Here is a 21,031-nt window from a genome sequence, read left to right as displayed (position 1 = left end):
AAAGGGCAGAAATAAAACTTTAACCATCAAGTGGTTGTAATGTGCTCTTACCCTCACAGAAGCCAATTGCCTGATATTGCTCACACTTCTGAGATATTGTATTAATCTTGATTCTCGAGTATTTATCTAAGGGTAATCTTGGAAAACAAAGTAGTTCTTTTTTCTTATCCTGGTTTTATGATTTTTAGTTAAATGTTTTGCAGTGTGGGTCTTCATGAGCATTTAATTAAATTGTTCGATATAAAATATTCATCAGTGGAGACAATTACGTTAAAAAATCATGTGTATTGTTGGATCTAAAGAGGAAGCTTTTGCAGACAGGAACTGTAATATCATTGTTAAAACATAAGCTTTCATTTCATAGTTACCACACTATAACAGGTGAACCACATACAAAAATGTAGGTATGCTTTGAATTTGAAATGCCAGGGCACTTTTACTACTCTTTCTAATGGCTGCTCTTGAAAACAGTTGCAGTATGCAATATTACAATTGCAATTGCAATTATGCAACATTGTCTACTTCAAACCTCACTGTAGCCCTCAAATAAAGATGAACCTCCTGTAGAGAATATGTTGCTTTTTGCAGGATGCTGTAAGAGGAACTGGTAAGATTTTTTGGCATTACTGGTCAATTGGCAGTGTTTAACTTCCTGTTTAGTGTTGAAGTTAGTTGAAAACCATTATTCTTGTTAAACAATGACTATACCAATATTGCTGTACAGCCTTGAGATGAGATTTTCTGTTCGTTTGGGTTTGGCTGTTGTTGTTTTGTTTCGTTTCAAATATTTATCTGCATAGATTTTTTTTTCTTTTTTCTTTTTCGATCCGGAGGAATTTCAGCTCTTACCGCTGGAGAGAAAAACTCATCAGAGTTTGTGGGATTAACTTCATTCAACTGTGTCTTTAGCTGGCAAGTGACTAAGTCATGATAAACTGCAGTGAGCCAGGCAGCCTTCACCTATTCTCCAGTGACATTGTCTGATGTCAAATGGTCAGTATAATCCACGACACCTCCAAAATACTAACAGTAGTGAAAATATATTAGGATGGAGATTTTTCCTATAGTAAGACAGTGAATGCACAGTGTAGAGAAACATAGCAAATCTGTCTAAATTTTGAAAAGGCAGCTCTACAGACAGCAAAAGAGTGGTATTTTATGATAATCACACATCACTTATGTCCATTACAGCAGATGTATTTCAACTGATTCTTTACGCAAATCTATCAGGAAATTTTATGATTGAGAAGACTTAAAATATCTAGGCTTCTAATGAGGAGAAAAGTTAACGAAAGACAAGAAGAGTCCAGCTATCTGAACTCTGCAAACTCTTCTGTTATCAAGTAGGTGAAATTACTAAATGATGTAAGATGACCTATACTGAATCAAAATTTTATCACAAAGGGTAAAATATCTTGAAACTTTCTTAGCAGCATAATAGACATGAAATCAATGCAGTCTACAGCTGCACTTCCTGATTTCTGCCATGATTGACTGATGACTCAGCTTCATCTGTTACAGTCAAATATCAGTTTACAGAAATATCATTGATTTCCAAAATATCTTTATTCATTCAACCAAATATTGTCTGTTCTCCAGAACTGTGAAGCTGATAAAAATTATTTATTCAAATGTAACCTTGCAATACAATATATAATCACAACTTCTACATAATTTAAGAATCTCAGTGAACAAAAGTACTGACTTACACCTTGCAGATAGGGCAAAAAAATCCTGTTACAAAACCAAGTTAAAGATCACTGCTGGGAACTTTCAGGTCTTTGCTTTCCTTTTACTTGTGTTTTTAAAATACTAGTAGTTTTGTTCCAAAATTGTATTTTTATTATGAGTAATGTTTTTGTATGACTCTCAGAATTCTCTTTACTAGTTAATGCAGCTGTGAAAGCCTAGCACAAATTCTCAAGGTAGTACAGCCAAAGTCACACAAAAAGGAGAGAAAAAAAATATTTCAGACTAGAAATCACTCCTCTCCCTACCCCAGAAATTCTTTGCTGAATTAAAACTGTAGCTGTCTTCAGTTATATCTCCTCTTTCATCTCTGTGCTTCCTTAAACTTTTCTTTCTCCTTCCCTGCCCCATAACTCCTACCTATTTTTATAGTTTTTCTGGCAGATTTTCTCCTTTCCTTATTTTCTGAGAGTTCCATGATACTCCATGTGAAGCCTTTTGTTATCCTTTCCCATGGCTTTAATTAAAACTTCTGCATGCTCAAAAGTTCACCTAGATGTACCTGGCTCCAGGGCTGATACGCTGCTTTTCTCTAAGGCCTTGACTCCTTGTGAAAGAGCATTGCTATATCGTTTCTGAACAGAGGGGCTTAATTTATCTACTTCAACAAATGTGCTAAATCCGGGAACAAATATGTTTACTATAAAGTCACATCTTGTTGCACCAATATGTAAAACGTAGCATAATACAAGACAATATGATGTTTTTATAATCTAAAATATAAAGCAAAAAAGGCACTAGGTTAATAGCTTCTGTTCAAAGGTTAGACAGCACATCAACTAAATTTATCTGCTCATGGCAGGTGCAACACTCATCATTTGCTCATGTGATCTCATTCATTCTTTCTCATATTTTATTTCCGAAAAGGAGAAAAAAAATTCTGGTTGGATTCTTGTCCTTCTTCTACTCCAACTTTTTGGGGTGTAAAAGTTGTTCATACAAATTTGTTGTTCAATTGCTGATGTGAAAGCAAATCTTTGTCATGAATGCAGTTGTGTCTGATTTGTCTACAGGCATTCTCTGTCTTGCAACCTGATGACATGGTAAATGGTAGTTCTTGTTCCTATTTCATTATTAAAAGAATGATGCTGAAAATTTGTCAGATATACTTTAAGCATAATGATGGTATTTTCCTTCATTTATATGAGGGCATGAGAGGAAGAGAAGGTTTTATTGACTCCATTTCAAGATCTGTTTCTAAAAATGGTTTTTTGTTTAAAAACGATCTTCAGTTTGCACTCATTTTTTAAAAACAGACTGTCTGAAAGGATATTGTTTTCCATGAACTGCCATTTCTACTCTCTATCTTCTCTTTTTTAAAAAAAGAATTTATTAGTGACGAGGTTTGCGGGGGGTTTTGTTTGTGTTTGTTTGTTTGTTTGTTTGTTTCATTGGTTGGTTGTCTTTGGTCTGATTTGGTTTGGCTATTTGTGTTTTTTTCATGGTAAGTGAAATTGCAGTCATTTATTTGAAGTATATATAAAGACTCAGTCCTGGCTGGTGGAATAATGGTCTGCCTTGGTGGAGCTGAGAGGTGTCATCGTGTCCCTTTCCGCTGGGTCAGGTATGCCGTATGCATGGGGACATGAAGCACCCAGCAATAAAGGGTGCCCTTGTGCAAGACACTGCCAAAGTGTGTGCCATGTAACTTGGAAATGTACATTTTTGCTTTTAATGCTGCTGGAATCACCTCTATTTTGAATTGGTGTATTTGTCACTGCTCCTACCTTACAAGCACATAATTTTGAGATTGAATAATATTATGTTAAACGCTTTGAGCTGTATACAGCTCACATTTTTAAAGCTATCTAGGCATCCTGATTCCTTTGAAAAATATTATCTAAGCTCTGTTTTCTGAGGAATTTAAGCCCTTAGGAATCCAGGGACAGGACTTGCTCCAGGTTAGGACAACCATCTACATAAAGAGGTGATCTGTGCATGTATGACAGGTGTCAGAGCTACTGCGGTTAACAGACAGCTAGCCAATACTGTAAGAGTACCTTAATGATCAATTGAGCTCACTGTACAGACACCTGGTGATGGCTGGTTGAACAAACCGTTCAAAAGAAGGAAAGAGGAATGTATTATTGTCATCTAATTTGCATTGTCCACCTTTGTGCTTTCAGTGCACAATACATGTAGTTTCAGTTAATTTAACCTTCTAGCCTTCCTTTGTGCCTTCCTGAAGATTTAAAGGAAGACCAAGCATGCCACAGTGTTCAGTCCAAAGCATTTTAGGTATGAAAAGAGCTGTAAATGTTCTTATTCTGAGAGACGAGAACTTATTTCCTCCAAAATCCAGGTACTTCAGTGGTTTTTCTCCAATATGCATAATTATTTTCAAAGTTGTTATATCTTGGAAATTGTAGAATTAATTCTTAATACTCAAAATATTTCCAGTGAAAATGGAAGCTTGGACGCATTCAGATGCTTTTCTCAAATATAACATGGTTACAGGTTAGATTTTTTTTAAGAATGACTGTTACAGTCTTCGCAAGTCTTTCTGTGTAGCACTATCCTTGCAAAATTTCAAACCATTTTGCACACGGAAAACAGAACTCTATGGAATATACTGAACATGTAATTGAATAAGTCACTTGATGTAAACTACAGTATCTCAAAGTCATCCATTAATTGAAGGTGGTTTAGAAACCTGGATGGACTATCCGTGTCCACACTTCAATCTGTAAAACCTTCTAATTACATATACATATGCTCAGGTGTTAGGCCAGTTTCATAGAATTTGTATATTAATGCAGGTAGTAGTTCAATGAAAGTACTTTATGATGGTTGTTTATAAGGCTAGCAAGCTAATTTGTATTACACCATTCTAACCAAATATTGCTGTAAAACTGGAGCTTGGTAAATATTTTGAAACAAATACTAGTTAATAAAAAAAAAAAAAAAAAAGCCTGGTTATCTTTAGCTGCGAAGTCCCTTAGTCATGATTTGTTGAAGTTTAGGAGTACATTGGGGGAAAGAATTATTATGTACCAGGTCTATTCTTTATGTCTTTTTGAAAGTCAGCCACTTTTGGCCATTGATGAAGATGAGACACTGCATGGAATTAACCTTTTTCTGGTCTAGGACAAATGATCTTAAATGTATATTTTGTTTGAAATTCTGTCTATATTTGATAAGGTTTCAAAGCTAGTGTTTTTTAGAACTGCTTACATAATCCCTAGCAAAAGGAGAAATATAGATAAAACAAGCTAAAGAACCCTCAAACAGAATGACAGAATCCTTCTGTGGCAGCAAGGATTTTCTCCTAATCTGTTGTTTGACATAAGATAGATGTGATATATATTTTTTCATTATGTTTTTTTCTTACCACTACACTATTTCTGATTAAACCTGGAAGTCTGAATTAGTGTTTTAAAACATTTTCTAGATCACTAATATTCCTTAACAGATAGTACAAAATAAAATAATAAATCCGGTGTTTGCTACTCAGCAAAACAGTGCAGGTATTTACTGCTTAACGTTTGCCCCTATCTGTGTGACTTCATCCTTTTCTGTGTCATAGTAAAGTTATAGTGTTGAGTATTAAAGTATACTGATGATTACTGTGGAGATGTTTATAACTGTTTTCTCTAAGTTTAGCAAGAGAAGTATTCGTGGTAGTTCATCATTGAACTGTAGCTTCAATTCCTTGTGTGTTGTGAATCTTACTACATTATTTTGTCTTACTAAAAGATCAACTAACCTAGCAAAAGGTTCTCTTTGTCCCTCTTCTGACCAGAATCTGAAATATTCGTCTTCATCAGAGTAATGTCCTAGTTAAGGATGTGTAATTGTTTTAGATGTCATCTGAGAGAAACCGTTTTTATTATTTTGAACGCTAGAGGGCACGAAAGCGTGTTTCCACAGCGAGAGATATGCTTTTCAAGTAAGTTGAAGCACTTCTGAAATCCCCTGACTTTAGTCATCTCAAAACGTATGGGAAGCCAGATTGGTTTACAGCATCACAGAGTCACTCAGGTGGGAAGGCATCTCTTGGAATCCTCCAGCCCTGTTCAAGTGAGGTCACCTGGAGCAGATAGTCCAAGACCGTGTCGCTTGATGACCTTTAGGCTTTATTTGTAGTTCTGATGCTCTGAACATGAAGTGACCAAAACTATTACACTACAGTATTGTATAATTTTTCATTTCAGTCAATAAATCTTCAGCAAATTGATTATAGTGAATTTTCTTCAGTCACTGGTAACAACAAATGGGCTAATATTAATTTTGGATCTGTTCAGCTTTTAGGGTAACTTGCAATACCAAGCATTGCCTCTTTATTTTATCCTCTTTTGTAAGTTAATTCTCATTATTTAGATTAGAAACCTTTTGATAGTATTATCTACACAAAATCTAAATAAAACTGTTCTCATGATCTTACATAGCAATTCTTTGTTAGGATTGTGTAATTCAATAAGTCACTAAAGCTAAAGGAATGGATTATAAACATGATTAATTTTAGTTTTCAAGAACTTAAGGACAAAATTAATGGGAGAAATATACTGAAAAATTAATAAAAACATAATACCTTTTTTCCTATCTGCAGTATGATTCCCTGTTTAAAGATCTAGTTTATATTATTGCAGGTTTTGATTACTTTAGAGTTATGTATTAAGCAAGATTTCAGTCATAGTTCAGGTACTGACTTCCTTTTGGTTTAGGTTAAACCAGCTAAGTTCCTAACTTCAGCTTCCATTTTTAAGAGAGAAAGAGTTAAAACATTTCAAAGAGTTAAATGAGAAAATACTTTTATACTTCCAGGTGGATAATTAGCTTTTTAATAAGCTTGTAAAAAAAATAAAAAACAAAACAACAACAAAAAAAACCGTACACACAACCAAATACAAACAAAAAATTCCCAATCAGACAAGAATAAAAAGAAACAAACAAGCAACAACAACACAAAACAAAAACAAAATAGACATTTAAAGTTATATTTAATAAATAGTTTCAAAATGAGGTTCTGTGCCAGGCGATTTATTTAGGAAAACCTTAGCCCTTCCTGGGAAGCTTGCTTTTTAAATCTATGTTTTTGTATTTTAGACAAGAGAGTTGATCTCTACTTTTTTCTTGCAAGCGACTCTTCTGTGTTTTTCCACTGTTTTTGTCTGCCATGTTGACTACCCTTCCACTCTGCTCATTTTCACAGGGTATGTTTTTCATGGAGGCTAAACCAAAACCACAGTTTGCTAATCCTCTAGCAAATGGGTCCTGAGCAGCCTAATGTTTTTCCTCTCATAGTTCCTTTCTTTTGAATAATACTTTGATACATAGCACATATGTGCTCCTCTAAGAACTTACCTATAAATACCATCTATCATTTTTGAAAGACAGATTAACTTATCTGACTGAGTATCAGGAGAATTGGTGCATGCTTTTTAACCGCCACACAGACAAGCAAGGCTGAGTTGCAAAGACTTTAGGACTCAGATTTCCCAAGTCGTTCTTGCAATGTTAGTTCAATCTTCTTGTGCCCAGGCATTAAAGTTGGATGTTTTACTTCATCTTTACAAAAAATCACTTAATACTATACGTGGTGCTAACAGGATTCCCTATGTGTTAACAGTACATTAAGTAAATTAAAATGTAGACTACAAACTCAATTTGTTTCTTTTATATTTCAGTTCTGTCCAAAGCAGTCCCATTTTTGCCCTTGTCTTAAGGAATGACTTCCCAAATTAGCTCTGATCTAAGTGGCTCTGATGCCACTTAAGTTGCAGTCAGCTAGAAGGAGAACAGGTTCCTGCCAAATAGTTCTTGAAATCCCACTAAAAACATAGGATTGGAAGGGTTCAGGGCAAGGAATTACCCTAATTCGTGATTCTCTGACAGGTCTTTGAGGAATCAGAGGATTGTTTAATGTCCACAGGAAAAACTGAAAGCTTTCCTAGGTAATTTCCTGAATATACATTTTGCTTATTTGTGAAATCCCCTTTCAATGAGCCAGCTTCAAACATGAGTCAAAGGTGCCTGGTAATCGTTTGCACAAGCTCTTCAGTTTCATTTGTACTAAAATTAGGTTCCTCAGTAATTCTTGAGACACCATTTGTCCTTGAACTATATCAGCATCCCGTGAAAGAACAGATGAGCTTTGATTTAAGCAATGATTTAAAAAAATAATGTCCACAACATATTTTGGGATAGTATCACTTTGTTTTGGTTTTTTCTTTCCATAAATACAGGTCATAAAATTTATTGGGAAATTATCAGGAATAAGAGCATTTCTACACCACGTGTAATTTAATCTGGATACCTTTTTGAAAACAATGCTTTCAATTTACAGAATTTTGTACTTTGTAACTCTTTAAGCTGCAGATCAGTGTGAAGTGCTTTTATAGTGGTCATAGATGAGCTTATAATTCTGTACCAAGGATAACATCTGCCTGCACAGGCTGCAGGAATTGCCAATGAATTCAGAGAAAAACCTTGTTCAGTAAAAGCTTTTTATGCAAACTCCATAGAAAGCTTGACTAGACACATTTCAACAGCCTTAACATTTCCGCCTGTTCTACCATTTTCCTTTCCTTCATGATCAAACCAACTTTTTTTCCAAGCTCAGCCTCTCCTGACTTTCATTCTGATATTCCCTTTTTGATGCTATGTGACCTATAGCAGATGCATGTTTAATGAAAGAGCTATCTGCTTAGGCATTTTTGACATCTCTCTTCTTGCTTTCTGGTATTAGTACTCTAATCTAGGAAAGAATTTCACACTTTCTTTTTTTTTAATCTTTCATATGTTTAGCTCTCCATGTGATTTGCTTCCAGCACATTCATTTTACTTTCTGAGCAAGAGCTTGCTGCTTCATTACATGGCTTTAGTAGCAATGATCAAAGCACCAAACTTTCTCTCCCTTTAAGTAAGTCACTACTATTTAACAATAATTTCCACAGAACATATACATGAGAGGCCACAAATAGTTCATGATTGATGAGACAAAACTCTTCATATGTACATCTCAAATCAGGTCATATTATAATCTGCAAAACTAGCACTAGTAAAAAATCAGATTATTATAAAGTTACTGAAAGAGTAAATCTCAGATATTTTGTGATATTTTCAGAGTTTTTTATTTTTCCTGTTTACGGAATCAATGTGTGAGTGCATGCTTGTAAATGCATATTTGTATATCTTCCCTCTGCACACTTTTTAACCCTGTACGATTTCCACAAATTTTAATGGTTTTATAATAGTCTGGGAGATAATAAAACTGTTGGAAGTTCACAGTTATAGTAGACTGGATACGTAAAACACCCTAGAGCTGCTCTTTTGACAGAAGGGCTGCAGGCTGTGTTGACTCTATTGATCACAAAAAAAATCTTACATGAAAGCATTCTTGTGAACACTCCAAACTCAGAAGTAGTATCGGTACTATGAACCACTTCAGAAACTGTTGTTCAAGTGAAAACGTCTTAGAGAAATATTTAACTACCTATAAAGCAACCAGATTTTTTTTTACAGAAACGGGGGCTGCAGAATTAAGCATTAAAGGATGATAAGTGATAATAATCAGAAAGAATTTGCAGTTCAAAGAGATAATAGTCCTGAGTAGAATCTTATTTAAGCTTAACATAATATAGTCAGTACATGCATTTTTATTGATACTTAGACCCAAGTTCATGCCATAAATAATATATTCAGACTTTCTGACCCATTAAAATACATCAGAGTGATGGAAAAAAATGAAAGACTGAAGAAACTGTACTTGCCTTTTGAGGGGTTGAATGCTCGGGGTTTCAGTTTATTATTCAAAGTAAGAATTAGGTGGAGTGTTTTCTGCTGGAGTGGTTCTTTTTTTCAGGTGGAAAAGGAATACTTCAGAGTCAGGACACTTCTTTCAGGACAAAATGCCCATGTCATGAAAGTATAACATTCTGAACAGGAATAATATAAAAAGTGCAAGTTAGAAGAAATTTTACAAAAATAAACTTCAAGATATCTAACAACTAAATGAAATGTGGGAAATAATTTTATTTAATTCTAGGTCTTATGTATTCGTAGCCTTCCAGTGTAAACCTTTATTAAGGTAGCTCTGTCTGGAACTCTAGACGTTATTGTGCTACTGGGGAAAATTAAAATGCACATTTATCCTACATTCAGGTGGTTTAGTCGTCTTTTTGTTTTGTCAGTTGTCTTTCATTTCTGTCTTGGTAATGGCAAGAGAGGGGAAAAAAGCTGGAAAAACATCTTGTCTGTAATAAAATATGCGTAAATATTATCAAACTGTTTAGAATTCAGATTGTGTAAGCCATCTCTTTGAAATAGTGAGTAAATATTTGATTTTAGCAACATAATATTCAGTGGCACTTTGTCTGGAGATGTCCAACTAAGCCATCAGGCAGTGTTTGAAAACAGAAGGAATAACTCTGTGAGAAGCATCTGTAAAGTACTGTATCCTAATGTAAACTGTTCTGTCCACTGTAATGACTCCATTTGTCAGAGTTTCTAGTTGTTGATAAATAAGAATTTTTTAAACAAAAAAGTTTATCTATTGCTGTTGTCGCAATAGTAACTGTAATATTGTTTTTCTCCAAGTCCAACACTACATACAATAGACCCACAGCAGGGCAGAGGCTTTGGGAAGGCTGCCTGGGGAAGCAGCACAACTGGGCTATGCGGGAGCCATGGAGGGAGCATGGAGAAAAGCCCCTTTGCTTTCCACAACTTACAAACTGATAACCTCCGTTGTTCTTTTCCTGTTTCCTACATCTACAGCTACTTCACCTGTCAAAAGAGGAACCAGTGGTCCTGTGCACTTTCCTGTGTTGCCCAAAAAGCAGCTGGTTGATTTGCAGCCCCTGTGTCCCCTGGCGCGATGAGCTGCTGGTGTAATGTCCCTCCTGCCATCTGCGCAGGATGGCACCTGTTAAATGCAGCTGATGAAACTGACCTAGGAGTTTGTCGCAGGCTGCACCTCACAGACGAGGTCAAGGCATGAGGGGGAGGCTACCTGAAGAAACTATGTTAGGAGTCATAGTGCCCAGGTCCAGGCTGTACATGTGTCATGTGCTCTGTTGAACAACATGCTCTGTCACACGTCCTGATGCTATAGTGGGTTCCCATCATACAATCCAAAGAGTGGGGCTGGGTTAGAGTAAAGTGGAGATCTCAGCAAAAACACCATCACCACCATTGAGCTTCCCCTTATAGCTGTAATTATTTGAGCTTTAGATAAATAGAGAGGAATTTAGGGGTAAAACTTGGGCTTTTGAGTCCTAAAATGCATCAGAACACAGGTAGGAAAGTGAACTGAGTCTGTAAAGATATACGCTTATCACAAGACCTGCTTACTACCAAAAAATTTTACATTTATTTGAGTTCAGCCAACCAAAAACAGAGGCTAATTTCATGTGGTTTTGTGTGTTCATAGTTAATTTAAGTTTCACATTTTAAATTACGAAAAATAAAATTTTGCTATGCAGTTATGTGAATCTTTTCTAGAAAAAAAATAGCAGTAGTTTACATATCTGGGAGAACACTAAAGGAGGTATTTCCTTAATAATTCGTCCTTTGCAGATCCTGTAAACCCGAAGCTGTCAATAACGGCATATTATAGTGGTGCCACTGATCAGTGAGGAGTGCCAAAAATATAGAGCAAAAAAACCCCTGCATGGAATGTCAAAGATACTGCATCATAAATGTGTATTATGCATTTCTATAAGAACTCTGAGTTATTATTGGGTGTGAGGATTGCTTTTACCTCTTTTACAGAAAACTAGATATTTGTTTACCCATTGAGCTATTTTTTTCCAGAAAACACTGCCTACTAGTAACAATTTAATGTCAAATCATTCCTTGAGTGTTTCTAGAAACATTGTTTTCTTTTTGTTTGAAAGAAAAGAAAAAAGGCAGGAAGAGCCTAACAACTTCTCTGTACAAGTCAAGGTGTACTGCGGAGTTATTTGCTCTGTCATTTCCTTGAATTTTTATAAACACTGTGATTTATTTTGATACAGTGATCTACTGCATGACAATAAGTGGTTTTGATATCAAGGTATAAATTTAGTCTTTAGTAATCTTGTAAGAAGATTATTTCTATGACCTTATTGTGGTTGGCTGCATTAGCAGGTTTAGTGCAATAGTGACGGAAGGACACTAAGGAGGAGGAAAGAGAGCCCAAAACAAACATGTTTGATTTTCTTTATTAAAGAAAAAAAAAAAGATGCTGCTGTATTAATGTGTTGTACAAAATCTTGTTTAGAAACAGAATGTGGAAAGGAAACATACCTGGTAATATCAAGTTATTTAGGATGTACTTATAAAAATACTGCCCACACTGGTTTTGTTTGCTAGAAGAGACATATCGATTTTGGCAATGCTCACATCCAGTATTATCATTCAGGTATGTTTAAAGTGATCTATTAATCACTCAAATTTTAATGATACCATGATTGTGAAGAAGGCTATAGCTTTTGATACCCAGAGGCACCTTACTAACCATTGTTGGAATGATCATGATTCTACTCCCATGGAAACTAGATGCTATGTTATGGTAACTTAATTATACAGTACATTCTCTAAACTGCTGAAAAATAATGTGACTTTTAGCCTGGAAACAGTGATTTCACCTGTGAATCCCATATACTCAAAACTTATTTCATGCTATGAAGACATTTGTGTTCAGTTGACCTTGTAGTGCATTTGTCAGTGTAACAGAAGAAAAATTTTTCCTCCAAAGAGCAAAATATACCCAGTTATTTTATTATAATTTTTCCGAAGAGTGTAGTTTTTCATACTACCTTTAACCATGAAAATAGTACATTTCATCAGATAATTGACTGATAGACATAATATATCCCTGGGTATTTATTTTTCTAATTCTCTGACCTTTTCCAGGAGAGCTCTGAATAATCCTAAATTTTCGTTTTTAACCTTGCTCTGGGTAAATATTCAATTTCTTCTCCATCATCTTTCTTCTGAATGAAAATACCTGGGTTGGCTTTGCTTCAGAAATCATCTTAGTTAGAGAATCCTCTGCTTACCAGTGCTGGGAGATCATACCCACACTCAGAGCTGGTAGAGGAAATAAGTTGGCCTCACTGGCACAACCTCAAGCTGGTGTCAGAATTGAATTGTAGGCTGTATTTGCCTTAAGTGCTACTAGTGCTAGGCTGAAACAATTGCATGCAAGAGTTCGGGCTTGAAATAAAAATAATAATGAAACAGCATCAAGAAACCCCCAACAAAACAAGCCAAACAAACAAACAAAAAAGGGCAAAACAAACAACAAAAAGACACCAAACTGGAATGACCCCAGGTAGCAGGGAACTGAGATCAGTTCTCAAATTTACTGTCAGTAATTCAGTACGGGCAGTGATGTCTTTGAGAAAAGCTGCCAAGAGGCCTGAAAATTATCTGCCAGTCTGAGACGTACATTCTTAGAGTGGCTGATCTCTCGTAGATGATTAAGCGCTTTCAGAAAAGCTACTTAATGTTATAAATTGATTCTCTTAAGAAACCGTGAGGAAGGAAGACACACTGGAAGAGAGTTGAGATTTAAACAAAGAGACAATTGAGGGTTTTGAGGGCATGTTTTCAATAACAGTTTTACTCTCTGGTTACTAGCTCCTTACTCTGCTAGGGAGGAACATATTATGAGTTGTGGAGTGGATTTGGATTTGGGGTTCTTTTCAGGATTGGGTTTTTTCTCTCCATACTCCTTAGCTGTCTGATAACAGCCAAAACAGATTGTTCAATTATAATCCATATTAAAAATACATTCAACAGTCTGTTAAGAATTTGAAGACCTTTGTCTGGACAGCACTGAATAATCAGAGTATTAGCTACTTCTGGTCTGCCTTAGTTCTACATTTTCATGCTCTTTAGTGGCTGCTATAGCTACCCATAAGAGTTCTCACTTGAATAATAAGAGCCCTGAACACAGGAAACGTTCATGCAAAGGGCAAGTCTCATGCAGCGGGAAATCCCAGTTATCCCTTCTAGCCTGTGCTCTCAGCCAGCCACATGTCTGCCAAAGCATACCCCAGGAAAAGGACGTTCCCTTACGCAGTTAGAAGTGCTTCATAATTAGTGCAGGGCACCTCCAGCACAACTGTCGTGCTGCCCCTCAGAGATACCTTTTTTAGAAGATTTTAGAATTAGCTTTGCCAATGGCCTTTCTGTGGGATCCTTTTGGAGCCTATAACCCTCGTCCATCTCCAAGAAATAAGATGAGATTTCGCTTTTTGAAGTCTTACAGGTATCGCTTCTAAAGGCTTATGGTGTAATTGACATTAATAATAGTTGCAAATGTGCCTTTTTTTTATTCTTCTAGAGGATTATAGTATCTAAAAATTTGGAAGTGTCTTTTATTAATTGTGACTCTCTTGAGCTTGTAAAGGCTTTGCTGAATATGTGTATCAGGAAAATAGTGTTTCTATGTGATTGGCAAATATATTGAATAAGGGACCGTGGAAGTTTGTGAAACTTCACTTTTTAAGCAAATATTAATTTTGAATCTTTGTTGCACTTCAGGGCAAAAGTAGATTAACATTAATCCCAGTTATCTAAAAATATTAGTTCTAAATACTATTGGTATTTTTTATAAGTAAACACATTTAGTTATAAATACGACACACTGATACAGCACACCAAATCTGAATTAATATTCTTAGTTGAGAGGCTTTTGCATAACCAGAAAACCAGGTTTGTTGAATATTTTTCTGTTTGATATTTTAAAAGTGATATAACCAATGAGAAAAACACACAGATTGTGCTTTTTCTTAGCAGTTATTTTAAAATAACCATAGCAAAATATGCTTGTCATTATTTATCATTCTGCTTTTTGCAATTGAAGCAATACTTGTTTTCCAGCTTCCTTGCTTTTGTCTATAATAGATGCAATATAAATTTTCACGTATAAAATTCTTAAGATCCTCCTGTTTGTATATAATGCATTGAAGAACTTACTACATATCTTCTTAATGATGACTTTTAAATATTAATTGATGCAACAGTCACATTTGTTTGCACACATGTACAAAATCAAATGCCCAAGAAACTAAATGTTTTATGTAGGTTTGTCAACAGCAAACACTTTCGTGTGAATGCTGTAAAAAAAAAATGGCCAGGTACAATCCAGCTTTTCTCAGTGATTTCTTTTGCAAAAGCTAGGTTGTTCATACAGATGGAGAAATAATAACAGTTAAAGGGATTTGAACAGAGAGTAAAAAGATGGTATCTGTAATAGTTTCTGGAAGTTCAAAACTAGATCATGTAATTCAATTGAGATTATCTTAAGGCAATCTTCTTAGCACAGATATTTTTGTTTAAAAAAAGCTACTCATGTTTATTTTACAAACTTACATCAATGTTTTAGAGGGACAAAGAAAAAATATTTAAAGTAACATGTTAATAGAAGATATAATTATTTTGATGATCAACTTATGTAAATATAGCTCAGTCTCACTTTTCAATCAAAAAAAGTGAAAATAGTCTTAAAAGTTGTTTATAAAAATAAAAAGCAAGGAACTCTTGTCTGAAGTCCAGAGGTGTGAATGAATTTTGTCTTACCATAGAGAAAGTGTTATATTTCTTTTTTCAGGAGGTTTAAAGCATTAGCTGGAGGATGAAGATAATTTTATAAAAACTGGGTCGTAGTTGTATTACTGAATGAGAGTAATTTTAGTTGTTACTATTTAATTTAACCGTAAGTTTTGACTGAGAAGAGGATTGAAAATCCTTAATGTGCATATTGCCATGTCACTGCCATTGCTCCATTCACACTGTAGGTTATATTTAGAAATCTACTACAAAAGTTTACAGTACCCAGTCCTTCAGTAATTTGATAACCTCGTTTATGTCAACTGACAGTTCTGCTTACGTCACTCAACTATCTGATGTCAAGGGGCTTTGGTTCCTAAAACTGAATACCTGATAGTACCATCCAGGCTTTCCATGATGAACGTTGTACAGCAAACCATGCTGTTCTACTTCATAATCTTAATTTAAATTGTGAAGTTGACCACGATTTTTAAATTTCTTTTGCTACATATTAACCAAAAATATAGTGTTTCTTCTGTGGGTTACTCAGAATCTATTGATTAAGTGGAATATTATGTTTTAATTTACTTATTTCATTTTTGAGAGATTCCATGATACATTGATGCCCCCTTATAGCCAGTGATTTGAGTTTCTTTGTTGATCAGCAAGCCAGTGCGGAGCTTTGCATCTTTCAGAACGTGGTGGATAAGCCAGGCTAATGCAAGTTTTTCCAGAGTAGGAAAAAAATATGCCTTGAGAAAATGTCATTTTTATAGAAAGAGCTGGAATGCAATGCAGTCCCTTAGAGCTCCTCCTCTGCCCTTCCTGTCAAATAAATCATAGCTTAAAGCCTCAGCAAATTGTACTGAAAAAAAAAACAAAACAGAAAAACAGATAAAAAAACTGGTAGAGCTTTGCTTATGATTCACTAGAGAACAGAAGTGCAAGTATTCACAGAGGTAGATGTAGAGCCAAGGCCAGAAGTAGGTACTTCACAAGTAAGGAAACTCAAGAGACCACCAAAGCATTTCACAATTTCAGTATATTTTTGCAGACTGGGGAAAGAGGAAGGTTGTTTTGTTTTATATGGAGGTGTGCCCATCCTGCTCTCTGGCAGGCAGGTGAACATTCTTCTAGTCCAATACAAACCAAATATTTGTAGATCTTTATCATGTTTACTCACAGACAAGCTCAGCTTTTTTTTTTTGTTTTGGTTTGGTTTAGTTTTTTAAGGCTTTTAGTCTCTCTAGGCTGAAGCACACCTCATTTCCTGAAATGCAGACTAGAATTATGTTTCCTGCTGCATTTAGCTTTGCTCAGGAAAATACCACTAGATATGGCTGTAAGAACTGAGTCGTAATAGTAGCAGTTATGCCTTAGAGCCTCCCGAGACCTCTGAGGAAAGGATGGAGAGAGAAGCCTTCTTAATGACCTCTAAATCCTATCAGGCATGGATGATAAAGAATTAAAGCATCTATCAAAATTTTCTGCACATAACGAAGATGTATGACACTCAATCCTGCTAGATGCTAAATACTCACACCTCCCACTGACTTAATGACAGGTACTCAGGACCACTTAGAAGATTCTCCAGAGGCAGCAGGATCAGCCCTGAGTGTCTGGCTGGTCATTAAGTCTTTTTTTCACAGTGAAGGATTTGTGAAAAACTCAGTGAAAATCTGCTGTGTGCGGAGACAATTTCATAGAGATTTTAAGCTTCAAAGTAAAATGGGTGTTATGGAGAAATGACACTGTCAATGGTGTGCATTAAATTGAATATTCGAAGAAATAATAAGTTTGTTAAATTATTACAGTGTTTGGACTACGCATTTGTTTGGTTAGCTACAAAAATACATTTCAGGAGACACTAATCATGGAACTTATAAGTTCATATGGAAAAGAAAGAAAGGTTCTTTTTCGTTTTATGTGAGCTTCTTTTGTTCCTTCCTCTGCTTGCTTTCTGTTTTTCTTCTTTGGCTGCCATCTGGCATATTTCCCTGGACTAGAGGAAAGGTCATGTGGCTGAAACTACTGCCAACACCACTTCTGCAGCCAGCTGCTCGTGGCATTTGTACATAAAGAGACAGATTCCCTCCTGCCAGATAATTGTACTCCAAGCCACTAAACTCTTAGGAGCTGGGCTAGAAAGTTGAATCTCTCTCTCAAACAGCAATTTTTAGGAATTCCTTCTCTAAGGGGATTTCTTAATGATGTTAAAGCTTTCTTAGTGAGCAGAGTGTAATATTCTTTTTTGTTGTTGTTATTATAAGCCTTGTAATGAAATGAGAATAGAAACCAGATTAAAGTTTGTTTTTTTTTTTTTTTTATTAGAGATGAGAGTCCCAACACACTGGAACTAGTTTGGTTATTTTTGACTAAGTCATTCAACATTTTCTGGGAAATAAAGTATTTGAACGCAGAAGTGTGGACTTTTCTAGTGCACGCAATGAGTAATACGGTTAATTTCATGTTCGGCTCAGAAATTCTTTAATTCGAAGTATGCTGTGTTACCATTAAAATGATGTTTTGAGTCGCACTCACACTTATTTTAGACAAATCTGCATGCCAAAATACCATTTTACCCAATTCAGACATTTGGTTATGTTAATTTGAGGTCTTGGGAAAAGTGGAAAAGTAGCAAGGCATATTGCTAGTCAGGTTAAGTAGCAATAGGAAAGCAGGTGCAAGTGAATCATACTTGACTCTCTGTGTTGCTGCATGCTTACATCCTTGACAAAACTGTCTAAAGAGTTCCTGATAATGACTAAATATAAATAGTCTCAGCATCACTTCCTAAAACCTCAGGAAGTCAAGTCCCAGTCCATTGGTCCCCTTAAGCAGGAAACAAACAAACAGACAAACAAACAAAAGAGAAGATGAGTAACATATTCAAAAGTTTCAGCTTTTGCTTAAATTTCTCAGATGTCATTGATTCTCACACAGATAGGCTGAGTGAGTCTATCACAGTGGGACAGGTTGAGTCTGTCAGTTTTTCTTATTCCTGCTTTGGACTAGTGTTACCCAAGTGCTTATTCTGTGGGATTTTGTTGTTCTTGCTACTGCCTTGGAAGTGATTTAGCTAGTGTGGAATGAAAACTGGAGTATATATATAAGTATTTTATCAACGTGTTTTTTCCAATTTATGCTTAAGTAAGTTTTAACAGCCTAGGCTGATGCTAAGCACAAACCTGTATGAATAACCATCAGGAGATGTTATTTATACACTGTGAAGTAAATTACGATGACTAGTGTTGCTACTGTTTACAATAAATAAATAGCTGGGCTTTACTGTTTGTGACTGAAACAATCCCCATACAAATCTGGCCTTCCAGATTAGGCTGAGAGCAGACATTAGAATCCCTTGGGAAGCAGAAAAAGATTACATGAAGCATAAGCACCAGGAAATATTGATTTACAAATTTTAGATGTCCATAGTTACTTATGTTAATGTCGGGACTTTCTGACTTGCGATTCCCTGATGCATAACAAATTCTAGGAGCACTATAAATAGGTCCGTCATTCAATCTTATACTGAATACATCAGGAAAAAGCTGATGCCAGTTCAGCATGTACCATGTCAAAATGTTGTAACTAATTTCTAGATACCGCACTAAACAGGGAAAAAAGTGGCACAGGAGTAACCTACCAATTTTTATTTTATGCCACTGTAGAATATGCTTAAGTCCATTGTAGACATGAATAGATTTTATTTTATTGCAAAGGAAATTGAAACCCTGGAATTTCTTATTGGAACCAGTAAGTACAGTTTATTTCTGAGCCCCAGAAACCACAGATCGCTTTGTGTTTTGGTTGTCTCTATGAAAGCCATATATGTCTTAGTCGAAAACTTCTGCGATATGCTCAAATGTAATGTAACATTCTAATGCACCTTTCTTCATGCGGTAAAAAAAAGAAAAATGAAGTGGAGGGGAAAAAAAAAAAACAATTAGAGACTGCTACCCACCTAGAAGGCTCTGGCACACACTGCAGTCTGGTGTCCTTGGCCATCAGAGTGTTGTTACATTTGATAGCAGAGGTGGTCCATGCCAGCTAATCCAGCTCATGGTCCATGAGAGCAGCCAGGATCAAACCTTTGAGAGACAACAGTAAGAAACTTGGTAGTTACAGTATAATTGTCCCTGAGGGAGAAACTCCTCAACATCTTCAGTAATTCCCTATCTATGAGTACTCCAGAACTCTCCTTGCTTACTCTAACAAGACTTGGTATTTATCTATTCACAACAAATTTTTATCATTTTTTAATAATAAGGTTGATGAATTTTTGGCTTCAGCAATATATTTTGATGCTCACTTCTACAGATGAACTCTTTGCGATGTGCAGGATTTTCTTCATTCTTTTGTATTTTGCCTTGGAATGTTTTAAGTAGTGCAATTTTATGTTGCTAAAGGTTTAGTTGTTATTTTGTATAACAGTCTTGCTCATCAGCTTTCTAAGTAATCTATATTTTCAGTACCTCTTTTAATATGAAAAAATTTGGTATCCATATCATTCATATAGCAGATTTCTTAACCCATTCTCCTACTGCAATGTTCCTTCTAATGCAGTGTGACTAGAAGTAAAGCCAGAGTTTCTGATGAGGACATGTGTTCTAAGTGAATTATAATATTCCTATTCTCATGGAAATATAATTTTAATAAATTTTTCATTATAACATTTCCATTATTGCCCTCTGTCTTGTTTCAGATATTGTTTAAGAGATTTGCTCATTAACTCATTTTGAATCATGAGCAATAACCTCGCATTCTATTAAATAGCTAGTATAGCTAGATATTCTGTGTTTTTAATCCCTTTGGAATACTCTCATTTCGATTACTATTTACTTTTCCTCTTATTCCATGTCTGCCCATTCCTTTTGCTCTGAGAGAAGTTTACAAGGACACAGTATTGAGTGAAGGCAAAAGGGATCATTGCAGAAGGCAGAATTTCAGTCTCACTGGAAATTTTGCATTTCTGAAAGAAAAAAAATTCCTCCTGATGAACAGACAGTTTTACACAATTTTCTATTGGAAGAACATTTCCTTTTTGGTTTTGGGTTTTGTTTTTTGGGTTTTTTTTAGGATAATGAAATATAAAATGTGATTTGGAGTTTTTATAGCCTCTCTTCAGGATTCCTGACTTGTTTAGGAGATTAGAAAGTCCTTCAGTCAAACTGCCAGAATCCACACAACCACAGGAACTGGGGGTCTCAGCAGTAGGAGGAGATAGGTGCTTCCCGTCAACATATTCATACAGTTGGGCATTATAGGCATGTATATTGTATATACAGTATGCACACACACATGCATATGTATGTGGAGATATATCCTACATTAAAGTGAGCAGAGTATCAGAAGTTTGCCAGGAAGAAGCTGAATACACAGTACTTACTTCATTGTTTGTCCACATGAGCTTGGCTTTCCTTTATTTATTTTACCTTTGCTACATTTCCAGTCAATACTTGGCTCTTTAGTGGCTTAGCTTTCACAGGCTTTGGTACAAATTTTTGATTAAGTTGTAAAAGCAAAATGACACAGCAGAACAAACAACAGCGAAGCCTAAGAATATCTATCATCTCTCCCAAGTAGGATCAGATAAACTCCTGTTAACACTAGCTGAAGTTATTTAGCTAGTGAAGAAACCTAAAATGGAAGAAAGCAAAACTACTTAAATGAGATATAATTGCCTCCAGATGGAGAATGGGAAGCCTCAGAGTGAAGCAAAAAGCCAAATAGAAAAAAGAAAAATGCAAAATATCTCCAGCTCAAGATACATATGTATTACTGTAATATGCCCTGT

At 35.5% G+C, this 21,031-nt stretch overlaps 1 protein-coding gene across 2 annotated transcripts in view; it reads left to right on the top strand.

Moving 5' to 3' along the window:
* The window catches only part of PDE4D (phosphodiesterase 4D), a 351,064-nt gene that overhangs the window by 161,645 nt on the left and 168,388 nt on the right, over positions 1-21,031 (top strand). The window contains exon 1 of one of the 2 annotated variants that reach the window (XM_065655407.1): positions 13,796-13,951. The exons of the other annotated variant lie outside the window; for it this stretch is intronic. Within the exon in view, the coding sequence (XP_065511479.1) occupies positions 13,863-13,951 (89 nt within the window). The 5' untranslated portion in view covers positions 13,796-13,862. Of the gene's footprint in view, positions 1-13,795; positions 13,952-21,031 lie in introns of those variants that run through there. 2 annotated transcript variants of the gene reach the window in all.

This window comes from Caloenas nicobarica, chromosome Z (assembly GCF_036013445.1).
Source record: "Caloenas nicobarica isolate bCalNic1 chromosome Z, bCalNic1.hap1, whole genome shotgun sequence".
In the NCBI taxonomy this organism is placed as follows: Eukaryota; Metazoa; Chordata; class Aves; order Columbiformes; family Columbidae; genus Caloenas; species Caloenas nicobarica.
Note: the sequence above shows the minus strand (reverse complement) of the source record. Positions and strands in the feature narration are given on the sequence as shown.